Source organism: Ciconia boyciana, chromosome 11 (genome assembly GCF_034638445.1).
Source record: "Ciconia boyciana chromosome 11, ASM3463844v1, whole genome shotgun sequence".
Taxonomy (NCBI): domain Eukaryota; kingdom Metazoa; phylum Chordata; class Aves; order Ciconiiformes; family Ciconiidae; genus Ciconia; species Ciconia boyciana.
The window spans coordinates 20,387,065-20,408,704 of NC_132944.1; the positions used below are offsets into that span (position 1 = coordinate 20,387,065).

The 21,640-nt window shown below is 43.8% G+C and overlaps 2 protein-coding genes across 4 annotated transcripts in view; both read left to right on the forward strand.

The window, feature by feature from the left end:
• UROC1 (urocanate hydratase 1) overlaps nt 1-4,188 on the forward strand; it is a 46,426-nt gene extending 42,238 nt beyond the window's left edge. For both annotated transcript variants that reach the window (XM_072875844.1, XM_072875845.1), the window contains 2 exons: nt 1,768-1,867; nt 3,946-4,188. In XM_072875844.1, coding sequence (XP_072731945.1) covers nt 1,768-1,867; nt 3,946-4,086 — 241 coding nt within the window. In that variant the 3' untranslated portion in view covers nt 4,087-4,188. The remainder of the gene's footprint in view (nt 1-1,767; nt 1,868-3,945) is intronic.
• A 4,551-nt stretch (nt 4,189-8,739) lies between these two features.
• ZXDC (ZXD family zinc finger C) lies at nt 8,740-21,639 on the forward strand. 2 transcript variants are annotated; one of them, XR_012044563.1, is made up of 11 exons: nt 8,740-9,841; nt 10,390-10,542; nt 11,529-11,607; nt 11,729-11,859; nt 12,783-12,953; nt 13,529-14,214; nt 14,949-15,033; nt 16,771-16,943; nt 18,249-18,350; nt 19,415-19,801; nt 20,916-21,639. XR_012044563.1 is itself a non-coding variant. In XM_072875804.1 (10 exons), exons 1-10 carry the CDS (start codon nt 8,740-8,742, stop codon nt 19,499-19,501), a joined length of 2,769 nt encoding a protein of 922 aa, XP_072731905.1. In that variant the 3' UTR covers nt 19,502-20,379. The 2 variants fall into 2 exon arrangements, 1 of the variants encoding a protein (XP_072731905.1); XM_072875804.1 differs by lacking the exon at nt 20,916-21,639 and having other exon boundaries at nt 19,415-20,379.
• Nucleotide 21,640: the final 1 nt, after the last annotated feature.

Consider the following 21,640-nt stretch of genomic DNA (forward strand, 5'->3'; position numbering starts at 1 on the left):
GACAGTAACAACACGAGCTGTTCAAAAAGTAGAATTTGCAAGAAATGCAGATGTTTGGATGTTCATTTTCATCCCAAAATGAGACTAAGAGCAGAACTAATGGAAGATTTCACACAGTAAAAATCCTGAGAATTAAATTCCAGGCTGAAAAGTGTTGATAGTGTCAATCAAAAGAAACATTTTATTTTGAAGAGTCAGAGCTTACAATATTCAAACATCTCAAGTGAAAACATGTCTTTGTTTCAAATTTCCCTGTTAAAGATAAGAAACCGATTCATTCACTGACATTCTGCTGTGCGAACTGTCAGTGTCAAGAAAATTGTGCCTTTCAACAGAAAATGTATTTGTAATAATGTTGTATCTAATAATGGTAAAGTGGAGGGAATTCACAGAATGGTACCGTGATGGTGAGATCTGGAGCTTTACGTTCCCTGCTCAGCTAGGTGATAGGGTCCTACTTAGCGCACAGGTAGTGTATATAACTAGTGAAAGGGAATTCACATCACATAAGTAACAACATTACATTGAAAATGAGAAAATGTGAGTTCTAGTTTCAGGAAGAAGATCTCAGGTCTGTGAGGCTCCAATGTAGCCTCATTTCCCCATTTATTGAGAAACTCAAGTTACTGCAGGAAAATAGAGTAAGAAACAATTCCTTCCTGGACTGGAAGACATCCAACTCCTGTCTGATTCATGGATATGGCTGATGTTATTCTGTGTAAATTTTGTAAACTTATTCATTGTATTAACTGTAAAACACAGAGGACAAAATCCTGCCTCCAGGGATCTCCGTTAGTAGTCTCTCATACCATGTGTTGTTGTATGATATGCCCCGTCTCTCAGGTATTGCTGATGCTGAGTTATAATGCCAGAACTCTCATAGATTTACAGCAACAGATAATTATCCAACTGCATTCACCACTATTCACCATATGCAATGAAACAAGAACTTGAGCAGGCCAGACTCTGAAGTCAGACAAGATGTTTTGCTCTATGTGTTTTCCCTGTCCTTTTAAAACCAGACTGGTATTTCTCCCAAGTATAATCTGTCAGTTTGAACATATTTCTGTTCTTCTTCTGCCAATAAGTCTGCTTCCTGAAAAGTTGGCACTGATATCTTTAAGCATCTATGTATCTCATACAAAATGAATGACTGTTTTTGAAATGATCAAGGCAGATGTGCATTAAGAGGTGGTTAACGCTTTTTTAATAAAATACTTATGCTCTCTCATTTGTCCCGAGAGAATATAAATAGATCCATCTGTCTGTTTCAATAAGTACACAGTCCTCCTCATGCTCTTACCTATATGGCAGGCTCCAGTGTAGCAAACATGAACTTAACATGAACATGAAGCTTAACCTTTAAAAATACCCTGCGATAGGTAACGCTTCAGACCATCAGAAGTGCTAACCTTTTTTTACTAGTTTCTAGAGCCAGTACAGCGTGCAGTCCTCAGGAGATGCAGCACAAGCTTAATTTTTTGAATTCCTGCTTGGAGCAGATACTGACTGCTAGCTGGGCATTACAAGAAAGGTGGAATAGGTTTGCCTCAGGTCAGAAAACTAGGCCTTTGCCCTGCTAAACTCCCTTTTTTTTTTTTTTTTTTCCCTAAGTATAAAAGGTCACTGATAGTGTCTCCTATTCAGCACCATTTCTATGTTCTCATCCTTCTTCTTGCAGTGCAACTGAACAAAACTCCTGTGAATTTTGTGGGATTGGTTTGAATTATTTTGATTTAATTCTCTTACATTTATATTTTTTTTTAGGGGTGAAGTGATCAATGGGGGATTTGGCCTGGTTTTGGATGGGTCCACAGAGGCTGAAGAACGGGCTAAGATGATGCTCAGCTGGGATGTTTCCAATGGAGTAAGCAAAACTCATTATATATGTTCACTTTAATATCTTCCTCCCTCCAGGACTATGTTTATTTAGGTACTCAGGTTCCAGTGCTCCTATTCTTTTTAACTGAATGGGAGTATGAGTACTCAGGCAGGAGTTTTTGGGATCTTTTTGTATCCCAGGAATAGTCCTAATGGGCTGAGTGACTCATTCTATTCACTGCTTCTAATACGGGTGGTTATGAGCCTGATTCCACTAGAGACAAGGAATTGGGTTTTTTGGTTGAGTTTTTCCTCCAACCAACTTCAAAGGACTTTAAGTCAATAAAAGAGGCTGAATAATTCTTGGGTAAAGGAACTTACTGTAATATGTCAGGACCACCCCCTCTGACTTTACAACATATTGGAGCCCAATAGTTTCCACATATCTTGGTGTGTGTGTTATTTTTTTTAAGCAGAAAGGGAAGCATGCTTATGATAATTTTGTTAGATATGTTGGCATTGTTGTTTGCCTACATAATACAGTTGACAACTATATGAACTTTAGTCTTGTCTATACCTAACTTCTAGATCCAGGTATCTTGAAAGGCTTGTCATTTAAGTGCCAGCTTGTCCAGCCCTTGCTACCGTTAGAGTTTTTGCATTCCATTAGTGTCCAGATTGATCCTGTCTGGGTTTAATACTAGAATCCCATCTCTGAAGTGGCAGAGAGGTTTTGATTCAATACTTGCAGGGAACCTAATCAGCAGGACACAGTGATGCATAGTCCAATTAAAGGACAAAACCTGTTGCATTTCAGTCACGAAATCTCACAAGGACCTGATGTATTGAGGGAGCTCCCTGCCAATACTGACATGATCTCTTCTGTTTTACTTCTCAAGAGAATTGCAGAATTCCTTCTTGCCTTAGACCTAAACATTTTTTTTTTCTCCCCATAAGACCTGGCATGACTGGGTGTAGAATAGGAGGAGGAAGAATTTGCAAGTATTTCCTGTCCCAGATCTGAAATAACACATTAGTAAACTATTAAGGAAGGAGGAGGAGGACAATGATATTAATTTGTAGATTAGAGTAATGAAGACAAACTCTTAACACACACTGTGTATCAGAGACTGCCTATTAAAAACCCAATAAATCTTTTGCTGCTCTGATTTATTGCAAGCAAAAGCCCCACTCCTCCACACACATGTTGAAAAAGGACAGTCTGAGAATGCTACCCATATTATATACAAGACTGGAAAGAAACTGGAGTGAACCCTTGAAAATATACTGCCGGGAATAATCATAGGTGAGTGGCAGGGAAATTGAGTTGTTAACTTGAAAGGTCATTTCTAGCTGTTAATGCTATGATCCTGGGAACTTATTAGGCTTACATTAATCATATGCTTAAATATTTTGCTAAATTGGAACCTAAGTATTTTTTTTCTTGAACATTTTTGAGTCTGAGTATTTCAGACACGGATTTGCAATTCATAATAGAGATTTGTAAGGCATTGAACAGAGGGAAGGACTTATTTCCTTTGTGCCAAATCTTGTCTTTTTTTCATCTGGGGAATCTTGCTTGTACACAGACCAAAACACAGAGCTTTGCTCTTGGAAGAGGTGTTTACCAGTTCCCTGGCTGTCCACAGAGTTTCATCCTTATGTGCTGGCAGAGAATTTGGCTCTTTGATTTCACAGTTTGAAAATGCATTGAGTGGCATTTTCCTTCTTAAATACTTATCCCACTACAAAAGCATCGATTGCTTAAATGATACTGTTATCTAAAGCAAGTGCTAGTTTTACAGAGGTGGGATGGAGTGCACAATTATTTTTAGTGAGAGAATTTTGTAAAGTTTATAAGGTACCTGGCTCTACCAGTGTTATCTGTCCAATGTTATGTTTCTGCATGAAAATATACCAAGTCTATCCAAATACTGCTCATAAAAATGAAGTAGGTATTACACAAATTATTTCCAAAATCAGTAAGGAAACTAGAAACCAGCAGAGGGTTGAAAGATTTGTTGTCATGAAATTGGGTGCCAGTGTTTGTGCAAATATTGTGTCAGATGGATGTGGCAAGAGAAGTGTACCATTTTTACACCCATTGATTTTCTGGTCTGACAGGTCGCCAGACGCTGCTGGTCGGGTAATGACTATGCTTATGAAACAATCTGCCAAGCAATGAAAGAGAATGCCACATTGAAGGTGACTCTCCCTCACAAGGTGGTCGACGAGAACATCTTGGAGCAAGCCCTGAAACGTTAGTGGTACTCCTAGGGCAATGTTGTCCTTGCAGATACATTTCAAGTTGCTTCCTTGATATCCTATTTTGCTCTCTGGCCAAATGATAAAAGCCTTGCAAATGTCTCTTCCATGTGAGTTCTTTTTTTCCTCTTTAACTTGTCGTGAGGCAAACCTATATCTGTCTGTGACAGGTCCACTGATGTCAGGAACGGTCGTTTCACTAACATATTTGAAAAAAATGTTTGCAATAAGAAACTATTCATTGTAAGGAAAGGAACTGGAATTTTGTCCCTGAAAACTAAATGGAAAAAAAAATCCACTTGTTCCTGATAATTCATAAATTAAGGAGACTCTTAGGTCTGGTAGATCAACTGTGGAATGGAAATTGGAATTCTTCCTTCTAACTCAGAGTCTGCTATCAGCAAAGAGCCATGAAACCCAGTAGCCAAACATGTGGGTGTGTAAACAAACTTATTCTTCAGCCGGTGGAGGATGTACTGATATAACATGTACTAGACTCAAGCTTTTCTATATTGCCATAAAAGTGTTTAGTGATCGCAGTAGAAAGCAACAGATAAACTGTAACTGGTTAAGCGCAGCTAGCCTGCATGTGTGTTTTCCCTGAAATTTTCACCCAAGATTTTCACCACAAGCAAGAACAGAATGCAGTGCCAGATAAGTGGGTGGAAAAGCCTGAGGGCAGTAAGTACTAGACCGTTTCCAAACATCTTACAGCAAGGCCAGGAAAATATGGAACAACTCATGATAAATTAGCGTGAGCCAAATTCTGCATCAGTCTGAGATGGTGCCGTTCTGCTGAATCTGATGTTGTGTGTGCTTTGCTGCCTCACAGTGATGAGTTTGTTCTTCTGTAGAAGCCCATTGCACTTGAGCAGCTTCTAAATGGATGGAAACCTCCAGAAAATCTAGATCGTTAGTGCTGGCTGCTGCTTTTTAATGAAAAAACATGGGCTACTCACCCATTTGGATGTGTGTGGTGCAATTATTAAAGCACTAGAACAAAATAATCTTGTAGACTTTCCTTCTGAAATAAAACACAACTGATGTGAAACAAACTAAAGCACCAAAGACAAGACAGTGTGGGCTTCCTTCACACAAGTCGATTATAAAGTAAAATAGAGATAGAAAGGTCTTTTTGGTCTCCTTTCTTCCTAGGAAGAGTTAGGAAGGCACACAACCCAGTGTGCCTAGATGCAACTGAAAAAAAACTTCATATTTTGCACCTGAACCTACTATTATATTTGTGTTAACAGTAACTCACCGAAGTATTTTGTTCTAATCAGCTGTGATGCAGAACCAAAAGTTGAGGCTTACTTTGAACCCCCTATCCACATATTGACAGATATATATATATATATATATTTACAGAAACATATTTTACATACACATCTATATGTGTGTGTGTACAAAAATAATTCTTAGCTATGACGACTCATGCTAAGCATGGCCCTTGCATATAGGCCTCATTCAGACATGAACACAGGGCATCAGCAATCCCTTCCCCAGTGCGCACGTGGTACTGGAGTTGATCTGGTCTGTCGCTCAAGTCTCCTCGGCACCGTACCCGTTACCCCTTGGAAGGGAGAGGGGTTACACAGGGAAACCGGCGTTGGCGGCTGCGGATGAGGTGTGGTGAGCTACAGTCCTCAGGACTGTGGGGTCTCAGGAAACTATACAACTGTGGTACTTGCCAGGTAAGCACACTCTGCAACTCTGTATTGCCTCTTGTGCCAAGTAAAGGAAACCATTTATTTTGAATTACAAATCAGTTCTTTACTCTGTTCACGTACAGTATATGTCTCCAGATGAATAGTGAGAGCCTGGCATCTGCTTGTAACTGAACCTTCTGTGAAGTGCAATCTGCAGTTGATCGGAATTGCTTTATATTATGGGAAAAAACGCCCACATTGCTAAGTGACACGATTGAGATGTGAGTAGTTGTCAGCCAGATTTGACAGCCTTTGCTTTGACATATGTTATGCATTACCTATTATTAATAACCACACTGGACTGGGTCCAAAGTTAGTATCTTGGTATTGCACAAAACCATTCGTCTTCATAGCCTAAAAGCACTAGGGTACTGTGTTGTCATGAGGAACAGCCAGAAAATACACTGGCTTTTCTGTACTAAGGACTGTAGAACTGCTCCTTAGATTCATCTTAATTCTGAGTTGTAATTCTGAGTTGAAAATCCACCAAAACAAAATGTTGAAGAAATATTTATTAATCTTTGTATGATTTTTGAACTCTTTGAACTCTTAATCTTTGTATTGTTTACTACTGGGGTACCTGCCAGCATGCCCACCTTCACATCCCAGACAAAAAAGGAACCTTGTTTTCATCCTTACAGCTCTACTGACCAGGGGACACAACCTTGCAAGTACACCCATGTTGAATGGCACTCAAGTCCCTGGGAGTTTATAACTCTGGACTACTTGTAGGGAGACACAGAACCGGAATGTATGAGCACAACTGAAGACCTGTTAGTTGAAGTTCAGATTATAAAGTCTTTGTCTATTAACCAGGTAGCATGAGTAAGGCAAAACGGGTTACAGAAAAGCAGTGAACTGATGAGCAGTTGGTCATATTTATGACTACTCACTGTGGTTTATTTTAATTATGAAGTATATATATTTATGTGTCTACATTTAAATCTACTTTGGTCTTTTAACTGCGTATCTCAAGCACTTAACAAATGTGAACTGAGGTTTACTGTATCTTTGGGAGGGCGCAGGGAAACAGTAACCTGTTACTGCCTGGGATGAAATAGCAGGCGGTTTCCAGCATACAGAAACTGTGAACAAGACCAGTGTGAAGATTCTCTTTCTGAGCTCTGCTGAGCCTCATTTTATCTGTTCTCTACTTGTTTGCAGAGAGGCTGGGACTGTGAGTGGGCTATTGTTCTGTGGGGATGCTGATGTCATTTTTAGGAAGCTGACCTCATTGCTGGACAAACCCAATACAGGGAGAGCAGTCTTCAAGCCATGCATCTGTAGGGACTGCATCAGATCCAGACAGTAGATATAGAGGTAGCAAATTTCTTTAGTGAATTCTCAAGCTTGCCACAGGCTGAAGCATCCTTCCTATGAATCCTAGTACCTCAATGCTTTCCTCAAAACACAGACCCTTGTCCTGAAAAGCTTGTGCGTGGTTGCAGATAGAGGCAAGAGCTTGGTGACAAAGGATAAATCATGCAGGACACTTGTATGTCTGTAACTACAGTGTTTTTTAAAGGTGTAAAGCTTATGACATGAGAGAGCTGCTAGCTCTTCTAGTTAGGGTCTTGTTGAATCTCTCCAGGCTGTGGCCAACGAGGGATTTGTGGGTTGATTTTTTTTATTATTATTTTTTATTTTCTCCTTCAGGTTTGACATCCTTCAACCAGGGATGCACTTATGTGTTAAGCAATAAACTCCTGAGCAGACCTTTCTTTTCCTAGGAACAGGAAGGAAGGTACTGCAAAGCCCTCCATAGGGAGATGAGGGTCGCTAGGGGCGGCCAAGAAGAGGAACTGCCCACACCCAGTGGCAGTCAGCAGTGGGGTAAGGGGGATTTCGGAGGAGGCCGAGGTCAAGCACCCAGGGACTTCACAGATGGCTGTGAAGATGCACAGCGGAGCTCTGGGTGTACCTACAGCTCTATGGCAAGAAGTACCAGCTTCCCTGGAGCTGAGCGTGCCTGGCCAGCGGTCTCCCATCCTTGCTGTTGGAGATTTGATGCTAAATTGCTCAGCGGAAAGGAGCCATAATTTGCCTACTGGAAGGATCACAGCACCATCTGCTGGGACTGCTCCTCGGTCCCAGAGCAGGAGGCAACTGGTGTCCCTTCCATGGCACATACAGGATAACTTTCCCTTTTCCTTAAGCATTACAGAGCCAGAAGGCAGCTGAACATTCTCCCAAAGAAAGCTTTGCCCAAGAATGAAAATTTAAAAAAAGTTTTTTATGCATTAGCTGAATTTGTAGGATTTTTTTGCATAGGTATGCAACAGCGTGTCACTGTAGAGCCTCTTCCCTACCCTCAATCTCTTTTTGTCTGTTTGTCCTTTTTCCCTCCCTGCTTTGCAGCCACCCCTCATGGCCCTCCTTCACCCAGCTCCACAGTCTCTGCCAGTCTGCCCGTCTCGCGTGATGCAGCGGCACGACCGTGCTTTCAACAGGAAATCTGCATTGCTCAAGGCTGGTTCATAATGCTATTTTCGTCTTTCCACTGAAGGTGCACAGGACATTTTGCTGAAGTATTTATCCGTGTGGCTGCAAGCTTAGAATCGCTCTGCTCTGGCACAGCCTCTTCCTTGCTGTTAACAGGAATAAACAGATACCGGACTAACCCCCAAAGACCGAAATAATTCCAACCACGCCACTTTGGCTCTCGAGGGGAATTAAAGGTACGAGCTGCTGTGCAGCAGCTCGCTCCTGTACGCTAGCCACCAGGGCAGCCTTCCCCCGGCAGCGGCGAGGCCGACGGGGCGAGCGGCCCCGGGCCAGCCCCCGCCCGCCCGCAGGAGCCCCGCTCCGCCCCGTCCGCGGCTCCGCGCTCCGGGTTTCCCCGGCGCCTCCCGCTCCGTGCCGCCGCGCTCCGGGTTTCCTCGCTGCCCCGCGCCGGCCCCGCCCCGCGGCTCCGGTTTCAGCCGCTGCTACAGGGACCCCCAAGATGGAAACGCAGGGGCTGCCCGCCGCGGAGGCGGCCCGGGCCCGGCCCGGCGCCCAACATGGCGGCCCTGCCGCGCCGCCCGCCGCCCCGCGCCGCCCGCCGCCGCCGCCGCCCGACTGGGAGCCGGCGGCCGCCGCCGCCTCCTCCTCCTCCGCCGCCAGCACCGCCGCGTCGGGCCTCTACGTGAGCTTCCCGGTGCTGTTGGTGGAGGAGAAGCCGGAGCCCGGCGCCAGCCCGGCGCCCAGCCCCTGCGCGCCGCCGGCGGGGCCCGCGCCCGACAACGACGGGCTCCTGCTCGTCTTCAACGTGGTGCGCGGCGCGGCCGAGGCCGGCCCGGGCGGCGGGGAAGCGGGGCGCGCCCGGCCCGGCCCGCCGCCCGCCGAGCCGCCGGAGGAGGTCCCCGGCTCGGCGCCGCCGCCGCCGCCTCCTCCTCCCCCGCCGCCGCCGCTGCCCCCCGCCGACGGCGATGGCGACGGCGGCGGCGGCGCGGAGGACGGCTCCTTCTCGGGGACCATCACCATCAACAACCAGAGCCTGGTGGTGCGCATCGAGAACGGCGTCCTGACGCTGGGGCCCGGCGCCGAGCAGGCCGCGGGCGCCGCGCCGCCGCCCGCCCCGCCGCCGCCGCCACCCGCCGCCAGCCCCGCCGAGCCGCCGGGCGGGCCGCGGCCGCGCTCGCCGCCGGCCTTCCCCTGCCCGGAGCCGCGCTGCGGCGAGGCCTTCCCCCGCAAGCAGCAGCTGCGGCTGCACCGCCTCTCGGCGCACGGCGGCGGCGAGGACGGCCGGGGGGCGGCGGGGGCGGCGGCGCGGCCCTTCGGCTGCCCGGTGCCGGGCTGCGCCTGGTCCTTCGCCACGGCCTACAAGCTGCGGCGGCACCTGCACTCGCACGACAAGCTGCGGCCCTTCGCCTGCGCGGCGCCGGGCTGCGCCAAGCGCTTCACCACCGTCTACAACCTGCGGGCCCACAGCCGCGCCCACGAGCAGGAGGCGGCGCACAAGTGCGAGGCGTGCGGGCAGCGCTTCCCCAGCGCCGCCCGCCTCGCCGCCCACCGCCGCCGCAGCCACCTGGAGCCCGAGCGGCCCTACCGCTGCGACTTCCCCGGTAAGCCGCCGGCGGGCCTCTGGGGCTTGGTTCCCTTCCCTCCCCTTCCAGAAGACAGCTCGCCCGGGTACGGGCGGGATGCCTTCCCGGAGCCTGTGCAGCCGCTCCGCTGGCTTTTCCTCCCCGCTGCCCCTCCCTCCCCTTCGGATCGCCCCCAGAGCCTTGAGGGGCTCCCCCGCTCCGCGCCCCCTCAGCTACCGAGAGGGGACGTTTGGGAGCCGGAGGATGCCGCGCCTTCATGGCCAGCTCAGGTGCGGCTTCGCGCCGGTGTGGTGAAACGCCTCAAGTCACAGCACAGTCTTCAGTGGGGTGCCTTAAACCGGGCTGTACGTGTTTCGATTGCCCACCTTGGCTAAACGATTGTAACTCGCGGGAGTAATGTCGTTTTAGGATTGCGCTGTTTGGTTTTTCCGTGTGCCAGGATGTAATATCCTGGAAAAAAGAGGATCATGAAAGTCCCCCGCTAAAAGTTGGGAGGGAGAAAAGGATGCAGTTTTCCCGATTCAGTTCTGTATCGAGCCGATGCGCTGTTTCCCTTCTCTTCCCAGGCTGTGAGAGAACATTTATCACCGTGAGTGCGTTATTCTCCCATAATCGAGCCCACTTCAGAGAGCAAGAGCAGTTCTCCTGTTCGTTCCCTGGCTGTAACAAGCAGTATGACAAAGCCTGCCGACTGAAAATCCACATGAGGAGTCACACAGGTATTCACGAGGGTGGCTTGTACCTGGGGAAGGACACAAAAGATAACATGTGGAGAGTGAACTGCAGTTCGCTGGAAAAACTGAAAGTCATGAAGGGAGAAAGACTGACATGAGTTATGTGGAGTCAGGGAAAATGTCTGATTCTTGGCCTTCTGGGGGGGTAGGAGTCCACTGAATGACCTTGCCAAATGCAAAGTAGCGATGGACATGCAAAGCTGTGGCTTTTGGCATGTGAATTCTGTTCAGAAAAATTATCCCAGCTCTATTCCCGAGTTCATAGACCTTCAAAACATTGTGTAAATTCTAATCTTGGTCAAAACAAACACCTAAAAAACTCTCAGAACATATGAAACGTATGTACCAAGGTTTGGAACAGCAGGAAGATCAATTTTAACTCAAGCAAGCACTCCTGACTTGCAAGGCCCGCTGCTAAGCTGAAATCCAGCCTTTTAATGTCTTAAAGACAATTATGTATATTCTCTGCTGTCCTCTGTTTTCCTGGTTTCATGGCTTTACAGTGTGGGTTTTGGTTTTTGTTTATTTTTAAAGTGTCACTTTTGTTAAGTGAAAGTTCATAGACGTGATGGAAACTAACTTCACATACTTCACTGTACTGTAATCAGCATGTAATCACAGGTCATGAAAACAGAACACAACATTTCATCTGTGTTTCTGTTTTGAATAATGTTATTATTGGTTATTGAAGCACCTTCAAGATAGCTCAGATTAATGTGAGATGGATTGATAATTATCTATGCTCCCTGATGCACAGGGAAAGATGTGAGTTAAAGAAGTTAACCTTGAGTTAAAGAAGACCCCGATTGTACGATGGGGAAGGGGCTTCGCAGTACTCTGCAGTGAATTGCAGGAGAGGGTGGTTGAGTCTTCTTGTTTTAAATTAATTCAACTCAAGCAGCTTTTGAGATTTTCTAGTAGCAGTGTGTATTTCCATATTAGCTTGCTAACGTAACCTTTCTTTGCTTAAGGTGAAAGGCCTTTTATCTGCGACTTCGAAGGTTGTGGCTGGTCTTTCACCAGTATGTCCAAGCTGCTGAGACATAAAAGGTAGCCTTTTGTCATTATACTGTCCTAAGTCACTTGCTGTTTGTTTGTTTGTTTGTTTGTTTTCCAGTACTTAAGCAGCAGTGGATTTAATCATGCCAATGGCAATTTCCTTCCCTTGTAGGAAACACGAAGATGACAGGAGATTTATGTGCCCAGTAGAAGGCTGCGGGAAGTCCTTCACAAGAGCAGAACACTTGAAAGGCCACAGTATAACTCACCTTGGTACAAAACCATTTGAGTGTCCAGTAGAAGGTATTGTTCAATTCTTGTATGTGTTAACTGGTAATCCGTGTGTATGTTGCCTAAAGATTGTGTGGCTTTTCCCCAAACGCAAGCTTGGTGCATGATCGGAGCAATTTAGAGTGAGTCTTCTGACAGAGTTGAGGTAAAACTCAACAGAAGATGTGTAACTGAATGAGTGATCATTCTCAAATGTATGGATTGTGGAGAAAACAGCGGTTCGTGCTCTAGCTTGATTTTGTTCTTTATGATGAACTGCTTTATTCTAGAAAATCCTGCTTCTGATACTCAGTTTCTGCAGTTCAGCTTTTTCACTTGATTCATCAGAAGTAATGAAAAGTGGTCCTGTCCCACACCTTCAGGGCCACGTTTTGCTGTTGTGACATGTCATCTCGAGAGTTCGGTGGTTGCACTGTGGTAGTCTCTGCTGCTGGGATGGTGGATGGCCATGTGAATGGCCTCTGCTCTGGTTGTACGGGAGGCTCGCTGACGCTCCGTGCGTTTCTTAGCACTACCTCCATCACTTCAGTAGGACTGCAGGAACACAGATTTTGGGTCTGATCTGGAATATTCTGCTTCATAAAGTAAAGCAGGTCTACTTGGTGATTGTTTCTCCTTTTAATGGTTTTGCTAGCAGTCGTCATGAAGAGTTTACATTTAAGATGCCATAGCAGGGAAAGGTTGTGCATTACGGAATGACTTAAGAGTTTCTTGTCAGACAGGTTGTTGAACTGTCCTACCCACTGGGATGTCCCTGATGTAAAACAAGGAAATGTATATTTGCCTTTCTTCTGATTCCTCTGAACGTATGTGCAGGCGCTGCAAAATAGCAAATAGGGTTCTGCAGAGCTACTCTGATTTGATACTCTGATACGAAATATGAACGTCAATTTGAAATTAGATGAAACTTTAAAGCCTTGTATATCTTCTCGCAGGCTGTTGTGCAAAATTTTCAGCACGAAGTAGTCTGTATATTCACTCCAAAAAACATCTACAGGATGTGGACTCATTAAAGACTCGTTGCCCTGTATCGAGCTGTAATAAATTGTTCACTTCCAAACACAGTATGAAGACGCACATGGTCAAACAGCATAACTTCAGCCCAGGTAAAGTATTTGTTTCAAACTATAGGAGGGTGCAATGGAGAAACTGAATGTTTTATTAAGGAAAATGTCTCTTTACTGATGTTGAAATCCGAGCCCCATCAATATGACTGGCAAAATCTTCACCGAGACTGGAGTTGGTTTTCCCCCACTAAAATTTTCAGTGGGACCTGAGTGTTAGAAAGTGAGACTTGAGCTTGACCTATGTGAAACTGTGAGAAATTGCAGCTTTTTTGAATGAAGTAGAGCTTGTCCTTCTCCATGCCATCTGTGAAATATGAGCAAGGACTAAAAGCACTTCCTTTTGCACTCATTTTTCCACTCCTCTACAACCTAACTTAGTCTGGACTGCCTTATTGTTATCTTTTGGCAAGTGCTTTTGTAACTGAAATTTCTCAGTAAAGGAGTGAACTTATTTCAGTAAGCCTTTTTTCCTTAAATCTGCTTTCAGGGAAGTGGGGAAGTGTTTTAGTAGGCTGAGAATCTAGAATTTTAAGCTTTCTGCTCTGATAATTCATATTTTTCCTCCCCATTGTGTGATGAAAGGTCTGTCTTGTAACCAAACCCTTCTCTTCCAGATCTCCTAACTCAGCTGGAAGCAACCAGCTCCCTCACACCCAGCAGTGAACTCACTAGTCCAGGACAGAGCGATCTCAGCAACATAGACCTTGTATCCCTGTTCTCCAACGTGTCCAGTAGCAATTCTGGAATTGCAACAGACATGGCGCTAGTGAACTCTGGAATTGTCACGATCGATGTTGCTTCGGTGGGCTCAACGCTCGGAGGAAACCTGCCTGTCAGTAACAATTCTTTAAGCCAGGCAGTTGATCCCTTGATACTGGTGGCTAGCAGCGATATGCCGCAGAGCCTGGACAGTTCTCTCTTGCTGGGAACCAGTGCAACAGTTCTACAGCAAAGCACTTTAAATTTGGATGATGTACAGACTGTCAATGCAGAAGCCTTGGGTTCGCTGGCATCTCTGTCGGTGAGGAATTCCAGTCAAGATGTGCATGGTTTGACATCCAGCAATAATTTAGCAATCGACACAGCCACTTTGACTCCTTCTAGTAGCCTCGGCGGTACCAATGTGCCTGAGTTACTAACACCAACTAAAGTTGAACGGAATTTGCTTCCTAGCTCGGACGTTGTTGGTCAACAAGAGGGCAGCAAGGTAGTGACGCAGTTTGTCTTCTCCAACCCTCCAGGGAGCTACAGTGCACAGAAAGAGATGGATCTTGGCACGGTGACTGGCAGCTCATTTTTGGTATGCAGTAACTATATTCATTTTATCCCTAGATGACTGAGACGCCCTGACTTTGGGGATATCCATTGCTACTTATACCTTATAGGGAGACCTTTCTCAGATTTTGCAGATCATGCATTTTGGCTTTTTTTGATGAAGGATGTACAATGTTATGTTGAATAGTGTGTTGTCAGAAGTAGATTCAGTGTGGTGATAAGTTCTTGTAAGAAATACCAGAATTCTGGTGGGGAGAGTTAATGGTGAACCTTTCAAAATAAGGGATTAAAAAATAAGTGGCCATCTGTCTGAGGATGAAATGGAATTTACAAGAATACACAAGAATACCTGGTATGTCTTGTGCCTTTCATTCCAGGGAGAGATTTGGGCTGGGAGAGTAACTGAAACATTTTCATCTCAGTCCTCATTCCCCTTTTAAGTAGTCTTCCCTTTCTGCTTTACTGTGTTACTGCAGACTTAACTCTTTATTTACATTACAAAGTAAATGTTTACCCTGTTAATATCTGAACACTTATAAATGTGGAGCCAGCTGCCTTTTGTGTTGAACTCCAGATAATTACTGACAGGGAATTTATTGAAACTAATCAGAAGAGCATGGGAAACTACAATGCAAACACTGAATTCTAGAAGATAAGTGTAACTGAGAACTCATTAGTCTGTGTCCATTGTCTTGGTTTGTTCTTGCATTCAAAAAACTGCATCTCTTGGCTTGTGGTTTTTTTTTTTTTTTTAACCAGGAGAGCAGTGGGTCTGCGAGAACAGACTACAGAGCCATTCAGCTAGCCAAGAAAAGAAAGCAAAAAGGGAATGGGAGCAGCACAGGTGAGAAGCCATTAATTTTGTTAAATTTACTGAATACAATTATTTAGGGTTTTTGGCAGTGAAGTGGGAGCAGGTATCTGAGTACATTCTTAAACATCCCATCCGGTTTATTGCTAGTTAAAATAATTATGCATGTGGTGTACCATCTGTTACTCAGGATAATCACATTCTGTGGAATATCAAATTCACAGTAAGTTTATAAAGAAATCTGCACCATATGTTTCATGACTGTTAACAAGACGCTATCCCTCCATCTCTTCATCTGCTTTTTATTTTCTTATTAAAACAAAAAAAATTAAGGTCACTTTGCTTTGTTGTTTATGCTTTTGGTATTACCTAGTGGGTTCTCTTTTACTCTGTAGAGACAATGAAAACATCAGCTGGATTTGTTTTGCTTCTGTGTTTCACTTAGTAACAGTGTGTATGCAGTGTTAAGGAATTTATTTCTTAGTTATCTAGAAATACTCAAACCTCTCTCTTAGGTTTTAGCCGTGTAGAGAGTTCTTGTGCAGGGTGAGGTTTAGGTCGTGATTTCAGGAATGCCCTCTTTCTCTTAGACTGTAATTTGGCTCAAAGCTGTCTGATGTGAATTATACACCGTTACTTTGTCAGATCAAACGTGGTCCATGGCTCACTAGACTTGCATGAGCTCAGGCATTTCAGTTGTGTCAACCCTTGGGCTGGGGTGAAACATCATGTATATGTGTGTGTGTGCGTGTGTATATATATATATATATATGGGTGGGTGTTTTAGTTCTTCCTTGCTGTCTGTTAATACCTTCCACCTCTGAAAATCAAGGTGATAATTTTTAAGGTGACTTAAGAGACTAGTTCTGAATTGAGCGCTGTCATGTTTCTGTATTTGTAAAAGGCATACCTGCATAAATTCTGTCTGGTTGCACTTAATCTGCATGTCTCCTAAAATGGCCTCAGAAAATTCCCATTTCTGTTCCTGCTCAAGACTCCCAGTAGTCCACTTTTCACCAGCTGTTGCCTTAATGCTACTATGTGCTTCTCAAAGTGGTCTGAAGAGTCTCGTATTTCTAATTGCTTTAGCCAGGTTGAATAAACACTGTAGAGGGAAGTTCAGCGTTTAAAAAGAACTTATCCAAGCCTTTTATTTACTCTAGATTTAAAAAACAAAACAAACCTGAAACAGCTGACAGGATTGTATCCTTACATTTATTTTGATTTGGTTTTTGGTTTTCAGCTTGTGATACAAGCAGCTGGTTCATCTTGTTTTAAACTGAAAAATGCTTAAGATTGTGATAGTTGTACTTCTGTAGCCTGTTCTAACTAACAGTCCTTGAAATCTTTCTGGAAATAGATGAGCTTCACTATGCTCTTTTTACAGTTTGGAAAAATGATGTACATGGCTTCTCAGGAAATGAGTTGCAAAATTAAATATAGAAAATGCAATTCTATTTCCTAATTCCATTCTGTAACTCCACAAATATGCTGATATTTCTGTGCTACTACAGGGGTGAGCCCTAAGCTTAGCAGTTTGTGATGTGGTTTTAATGGCATTCATGTAAAAAGATGCTCAGTCAGCAGTTGGAGTTCATCAGCTGATTGCTGTCTGGCCTTTTAGCAGTTATCAGATGGTGCTTAATGATATTGCACTGTTCCAGGCATTTGCTGTGTAGCGTAAATAACTGCATAAAATTGAAAAATACTATCAGGAAACTTTGGCAAATTGCTTCTGACCATCTAAATATTAAAATTGCTCTCTTTTAGGGGCATCTGGCTCTGGTCAGAGGAAAAGCAAGGGTGGTAAAGTAAGCCCTACCAACTTTCCATCATCCACTCCTGGCAGTCGACTGGGGGGCAACATAGTTCTGCCAAACGGAGGTCTGACAATAAGGGACCCCGCCACTGGAGCCCAGTATGTGCAAATTCAGCTTCTTCAGGTAAGAGCTGAGGAAGAAAAACACGCTCGTCTTCTCTGTTACCCAAGCTGACATATTTATGGAAGAATCTGGGTATCTGTGAACTCAGGTACTGCTGCCCCTAGATGGGATCCTGAGATCTGCAGTATGTACCATGTCCATTAAGGCATTGGCCCACAAGAAGCACTTTCTTGGGAAGTTTATGTGGAACTGGCTTTAGAGAGGTCTAGAAATGCCTGAAAACAGAGCTGGTTCAATCATACAACTGCTGGGGGCCCAAACAGATCCATTGTGGAAATGGGTAAGATGTTTTTATTTGGTTTAGTACTAATCTTCAGTCCAGCCTGGAACATACGGCACTGTAACTGTAGGGAGCATCCTGTTCAGCTTCTTAGGCTGGATACATTTGATGTAGGAAACACTGTGGTGGAACTAAGAGCTTTAGCAAACTTTTTTTTTGCATCTGAGAGTTGTGATCCTTCAAAGGCTTAAGATTTTCCCAGTTTGGTCAGGCAGTTATGAGAGCAGCGAAACAGGTGCTACATTCCTGTCCCCAAATCTGGGGTAACTGTTCTTCCAAAAGGAAAGGATTACTAACATGCGTTACCTTAGGGGATGCACCGGAGTATGACTTTTTCCTCCCGTCTTTGTTGACACCCCCCAGATTTTTACATTACTCCACCTCTCTCTCATTTGCAAGGTAAATGAGACTGACATGAAAAGATTCCTGCAAAATGAAGTTTCAGCCTAAACTGTTATTTTTCTAAACTGTTGAAATAAAGCTTAAGATTTTTTTTCTAAAAATACCTAGTAATCCATGTGGGCTGTTAGTGGAGCATGCCAGGTAATATGTTTTTGGCCAGGTGTATATCTGAATAGTATCCAGAGAGAGGGTAAGTTCATTCTACTTTATTCCTAACAGCATATGGTATGGAGGAAGCTATGGGCAGAGTTCTACCTCTGTCTATTTTTCTGATGGGTATAAACGTTTGTAACTTTTATGTTAAGTACCAGCTTCACACAACATGATGAAACTTGTCACATATTTCTGAGTGTTATGTTTGTTGGAAGATGAACTGTTCCTTCCATTTCAGATCTTCCCAATTTTCCGAGTTGATTATGATAGGATAATAGGTTGTACAATGAGCTAGGTTCCGATTTAAGTGGTAGTTAGCTTTCCACATAGCTTTGTGGATCTAGGCCTTACGAGTACAGTGCAGTAGCTTTATCAGATTTTTTTTAAGATTGTGAGGCTGAGTGAAATTTGCCATGTCGTGCTGAGATGCTTGGGGGTCTTGTAATCGCATCATGTTTCTGCATTCACAGGATGATTCCCCAGGAGAGGGAGATTTGCCCTTTCAGCTGAGCTCTCAGTCCTCCTCGTCACATTCTCAGCTTACAGTGGATTTACCTGTTCACATACTTCAGGTACAGCATGTCAGAGCCATTGGGTTTTATTGCCTAGCTTGAAAGGGAAGAGAGTTTACTGTGAACACTGGTGTTCTGCCTAATGAAAGTCCCATGTTTTCCACTGGGAGTTTGATTTCGCTTACAAGAAGCAGTAAGCAGAGAGCTGCACTGCAAGATTTATCTTGTGTGTGTTACCAACCTTTGGCATGTCATAGGTGGTTGTTTTCCTTCCTCTGTTGCCGAGTAATGAATAACTAAATGTTACTCATTTATTACTGAAGTGCCCCATCCTTGTTTTCCTGATCCCATCCTGCAGATATTAAATGGGTCAAGAAAGAGGATCAGAATTGATATGTAACAGGCTACAGGAAGGGTGGGAAGAGGGAAATAAAATCTTGAGCCTAGATTTCAGAGCAGTGTCTATGTGGGAATGGCAGTTAGATTAAAAAGCCTGCTGGCTTCTACAGTCTTTCGTTCCTCTACTTGCCCTTGTTAACTACTGAGGGTCAGCGTTGCTGGAACGCAGAAAGCTTCATATACCGTCTTGCGTGAACGTTTTGTTATCTGCTGTTCTGCTAAACTGCATGTTAGTGAGTAGGAGCAGCTGAGAGCCCAGCAGCAATGAATGGTTAGCATGTACATAAACCACATTTTCTACTTGACCATGTGGGGCTTCGGTTTTGATAAACTCTGCGATGCACTTATTCTTACCAGGTGTGCTTCTCCTGGATAGAAAATAAAGCTTTTGTATTTGAGAGGAGCACCTTACTGTGATAAACCTAGAAATACAAGAAGAGTACTAGGATTGTTGGCCACGGCAGAGAGTTAATAGAGGAAAAGCAAGTAGTCAGTGATTTTAAATTTATCTCCATTACTAATGCTCATCTGAAGTGTTCCAAACAAAAACAGGAGTGGCACTGTTTGAGTGGGTCCCCAAAGTAGGAAAGCTTTGGGTTTCTTTTAAACCATTCAGAGCAGTTCTCTGGTCTTGGATAAATGTCAAGGTAATCTTACTGATAAGTGTTGAAAGCATCTAGAGGTGAAAGCACCGAACTCTTCATGCTGTCTGTTTGCTTTAACAGGAACCACACAATTCCACTGAAGATGATGCAGGTTCTGATAACTCTCAGTTCACTGGAAGCACAATAAACTTACAGGATCTGGAATGACCATTATTAAGAACAGTTACTTGAAAACAAATTGGGCAATCATGTCTTGAACAGAGGGAGATAACTGTGTGGGTCATTTTCCAAGGAAAATATGAAAACTGGAAGTACCGGATGATGGTTGCACTCCTCGCAATTTGCTAAGGACAGTTGCAGCTGAAAGATTTTTTTTTTTTTTTAAATGTAATCCCACTTGATGTGCCTGTGTAAGATACCCTGTCTGCCTGGTGGCTGGAGAGACGGAGGCAGACTGCTGTACAGTGTTGTTTCAGGGAGAAGTACTGTGTTAAACTTCAAACTGAGGTAATATTTACTGTTTTCACAGGAAAGCAAGTATTCTACAGCTAACAAGTACAAATTTATAATCCTGCCTACGACAGTTAAAACTTTCCTTCTGTTGGTCTCCTGCTGGAGCCAGTAGCATCAAGGAATTAAGAGCTAAAATTTGCAAGTGTTTTCCACACACAAAAACCCAATTGTTTCGGCCCCTGTGTTTTGGCAGAAAACTGGAATAAAGTGTCACATGTAACAAAATTAATGTCCTATGCCATGAAAATGAGATGCTCTAAAATATTTGTTTTAGAAAGCTAGATTCTAAATGTTAACTTAGCTGTGAATCAGTTTGTAGCTCATGTTGAGTTTCTCCCTTTCCTTGCTCCTGTGTCCCAAATACTTTGCTGAATTCTTCCAGCAAAACTTGAAAAAGAAAACTGCAATAGAACTGTACTCACTGTAAGTGATTAGCTAAGAGTCCAACAGCATCTGAGAGAGGTTCGTTTTATCTTTGTGTTCCCTTTTTTGGGAGGAATGTTGACCGTCATGTAAATTTAAGCACCTTGATTTTATCTCATCTATAAACTGCTGCCAAGTTAACCTGTAAACTGGCCACTACCTTTTATTTTGGGTTGGTTTGTTTTGTTTTTGTTTTTTTTTCCAATTGAACACTGTTAACACTTGTTCTTTATTGATATCCTAGAGTGTCACATGCACGTGGAGCTTCCGGCTGGTTTACAGAATATGCAGAATATTACATAATATTTTATGAGGGGAAAAAAATTGTTACCTAGGAAGATTTGCCCCACTGAAAAACTGCAGTTTCTCTTGGGGGCGGGGGGAGAGGTTGTATGTACTGTACTTATCTGGATTGCAGACACCTAAATAAGTATAGGGTTGTATAGGAAAAAAAAATTGCTTTGGTTACATTTTAAGGTAGTAATTTAAATGTTTCTTATGGTGATGTACTGAATGCCTATAAAATTATGTATAGGAGTTTGATAAAAGGGTGTATGTACTGTTTTTTATTCTCAATGAGGTGTGTGTGTATGCACGTATGTGTATTTTTTTTACAAAATAAGATATGTCATGCAGGAGAACGTTGTGATCTTTCTAATCTTGCACATATTTATTTATTTTACAGTTATACTGATGTTGAATTCACACGAGGTCATTCAGAAATGCTTTTACTTCCTGTGCCTTTTGAACTATGTATGTGTCCAGATAAATGCTTTTTTTTGGTTGAAGACTTGGGGAGGAAAAAAAAGCATACAGGTTACATTCAACTTCAGATCCTGATTTGTAGGCAGTATTATATCCTCTGGTTGAACCAGTTTTATTTTTCTATCTTCAGCTTAACTGAGCATTGAGGTCTCTCTGTTCCTCTCATCCTGAATTTACAGCTTATGTCCAGGGAATCTCTTAAGCCTCTCAAGCTGGCTTTCCAAATCAAACGAATTGGTAGATGAGATCTACCTGGTGGCTGTGACTGCAGCATGGAGTCCACTCCTGAGAGGTAGAAAGGTTGGGAAGAAGTCATGCTGAAGAGACTACTGGGTCTTGGTCTAGTGGTCACCATGCTCTCCCTGGAAGCTGAGACACCTCGAGCTCCCAATGCCTGCATTATTCTGTTCTCAAGGACCATACCAGTTCTTAATCTATTAAAATGGCCAAGGAACACTCCATCTTTTTATGGGACTTGCAACCAAATCTTTCTACTTCTGAAAATGTACCTCACTCAGCTTTGTAAGTGAATGTAAAGTGCTAACTTCTTGGGGCCGAAAATTGGATCACTTGGCTTGAACTCCATTGCTGGCAATGGATACCTGGAGAACTGCTGGTGCAAAAGGGTTAATAAAGCTTTTTTTT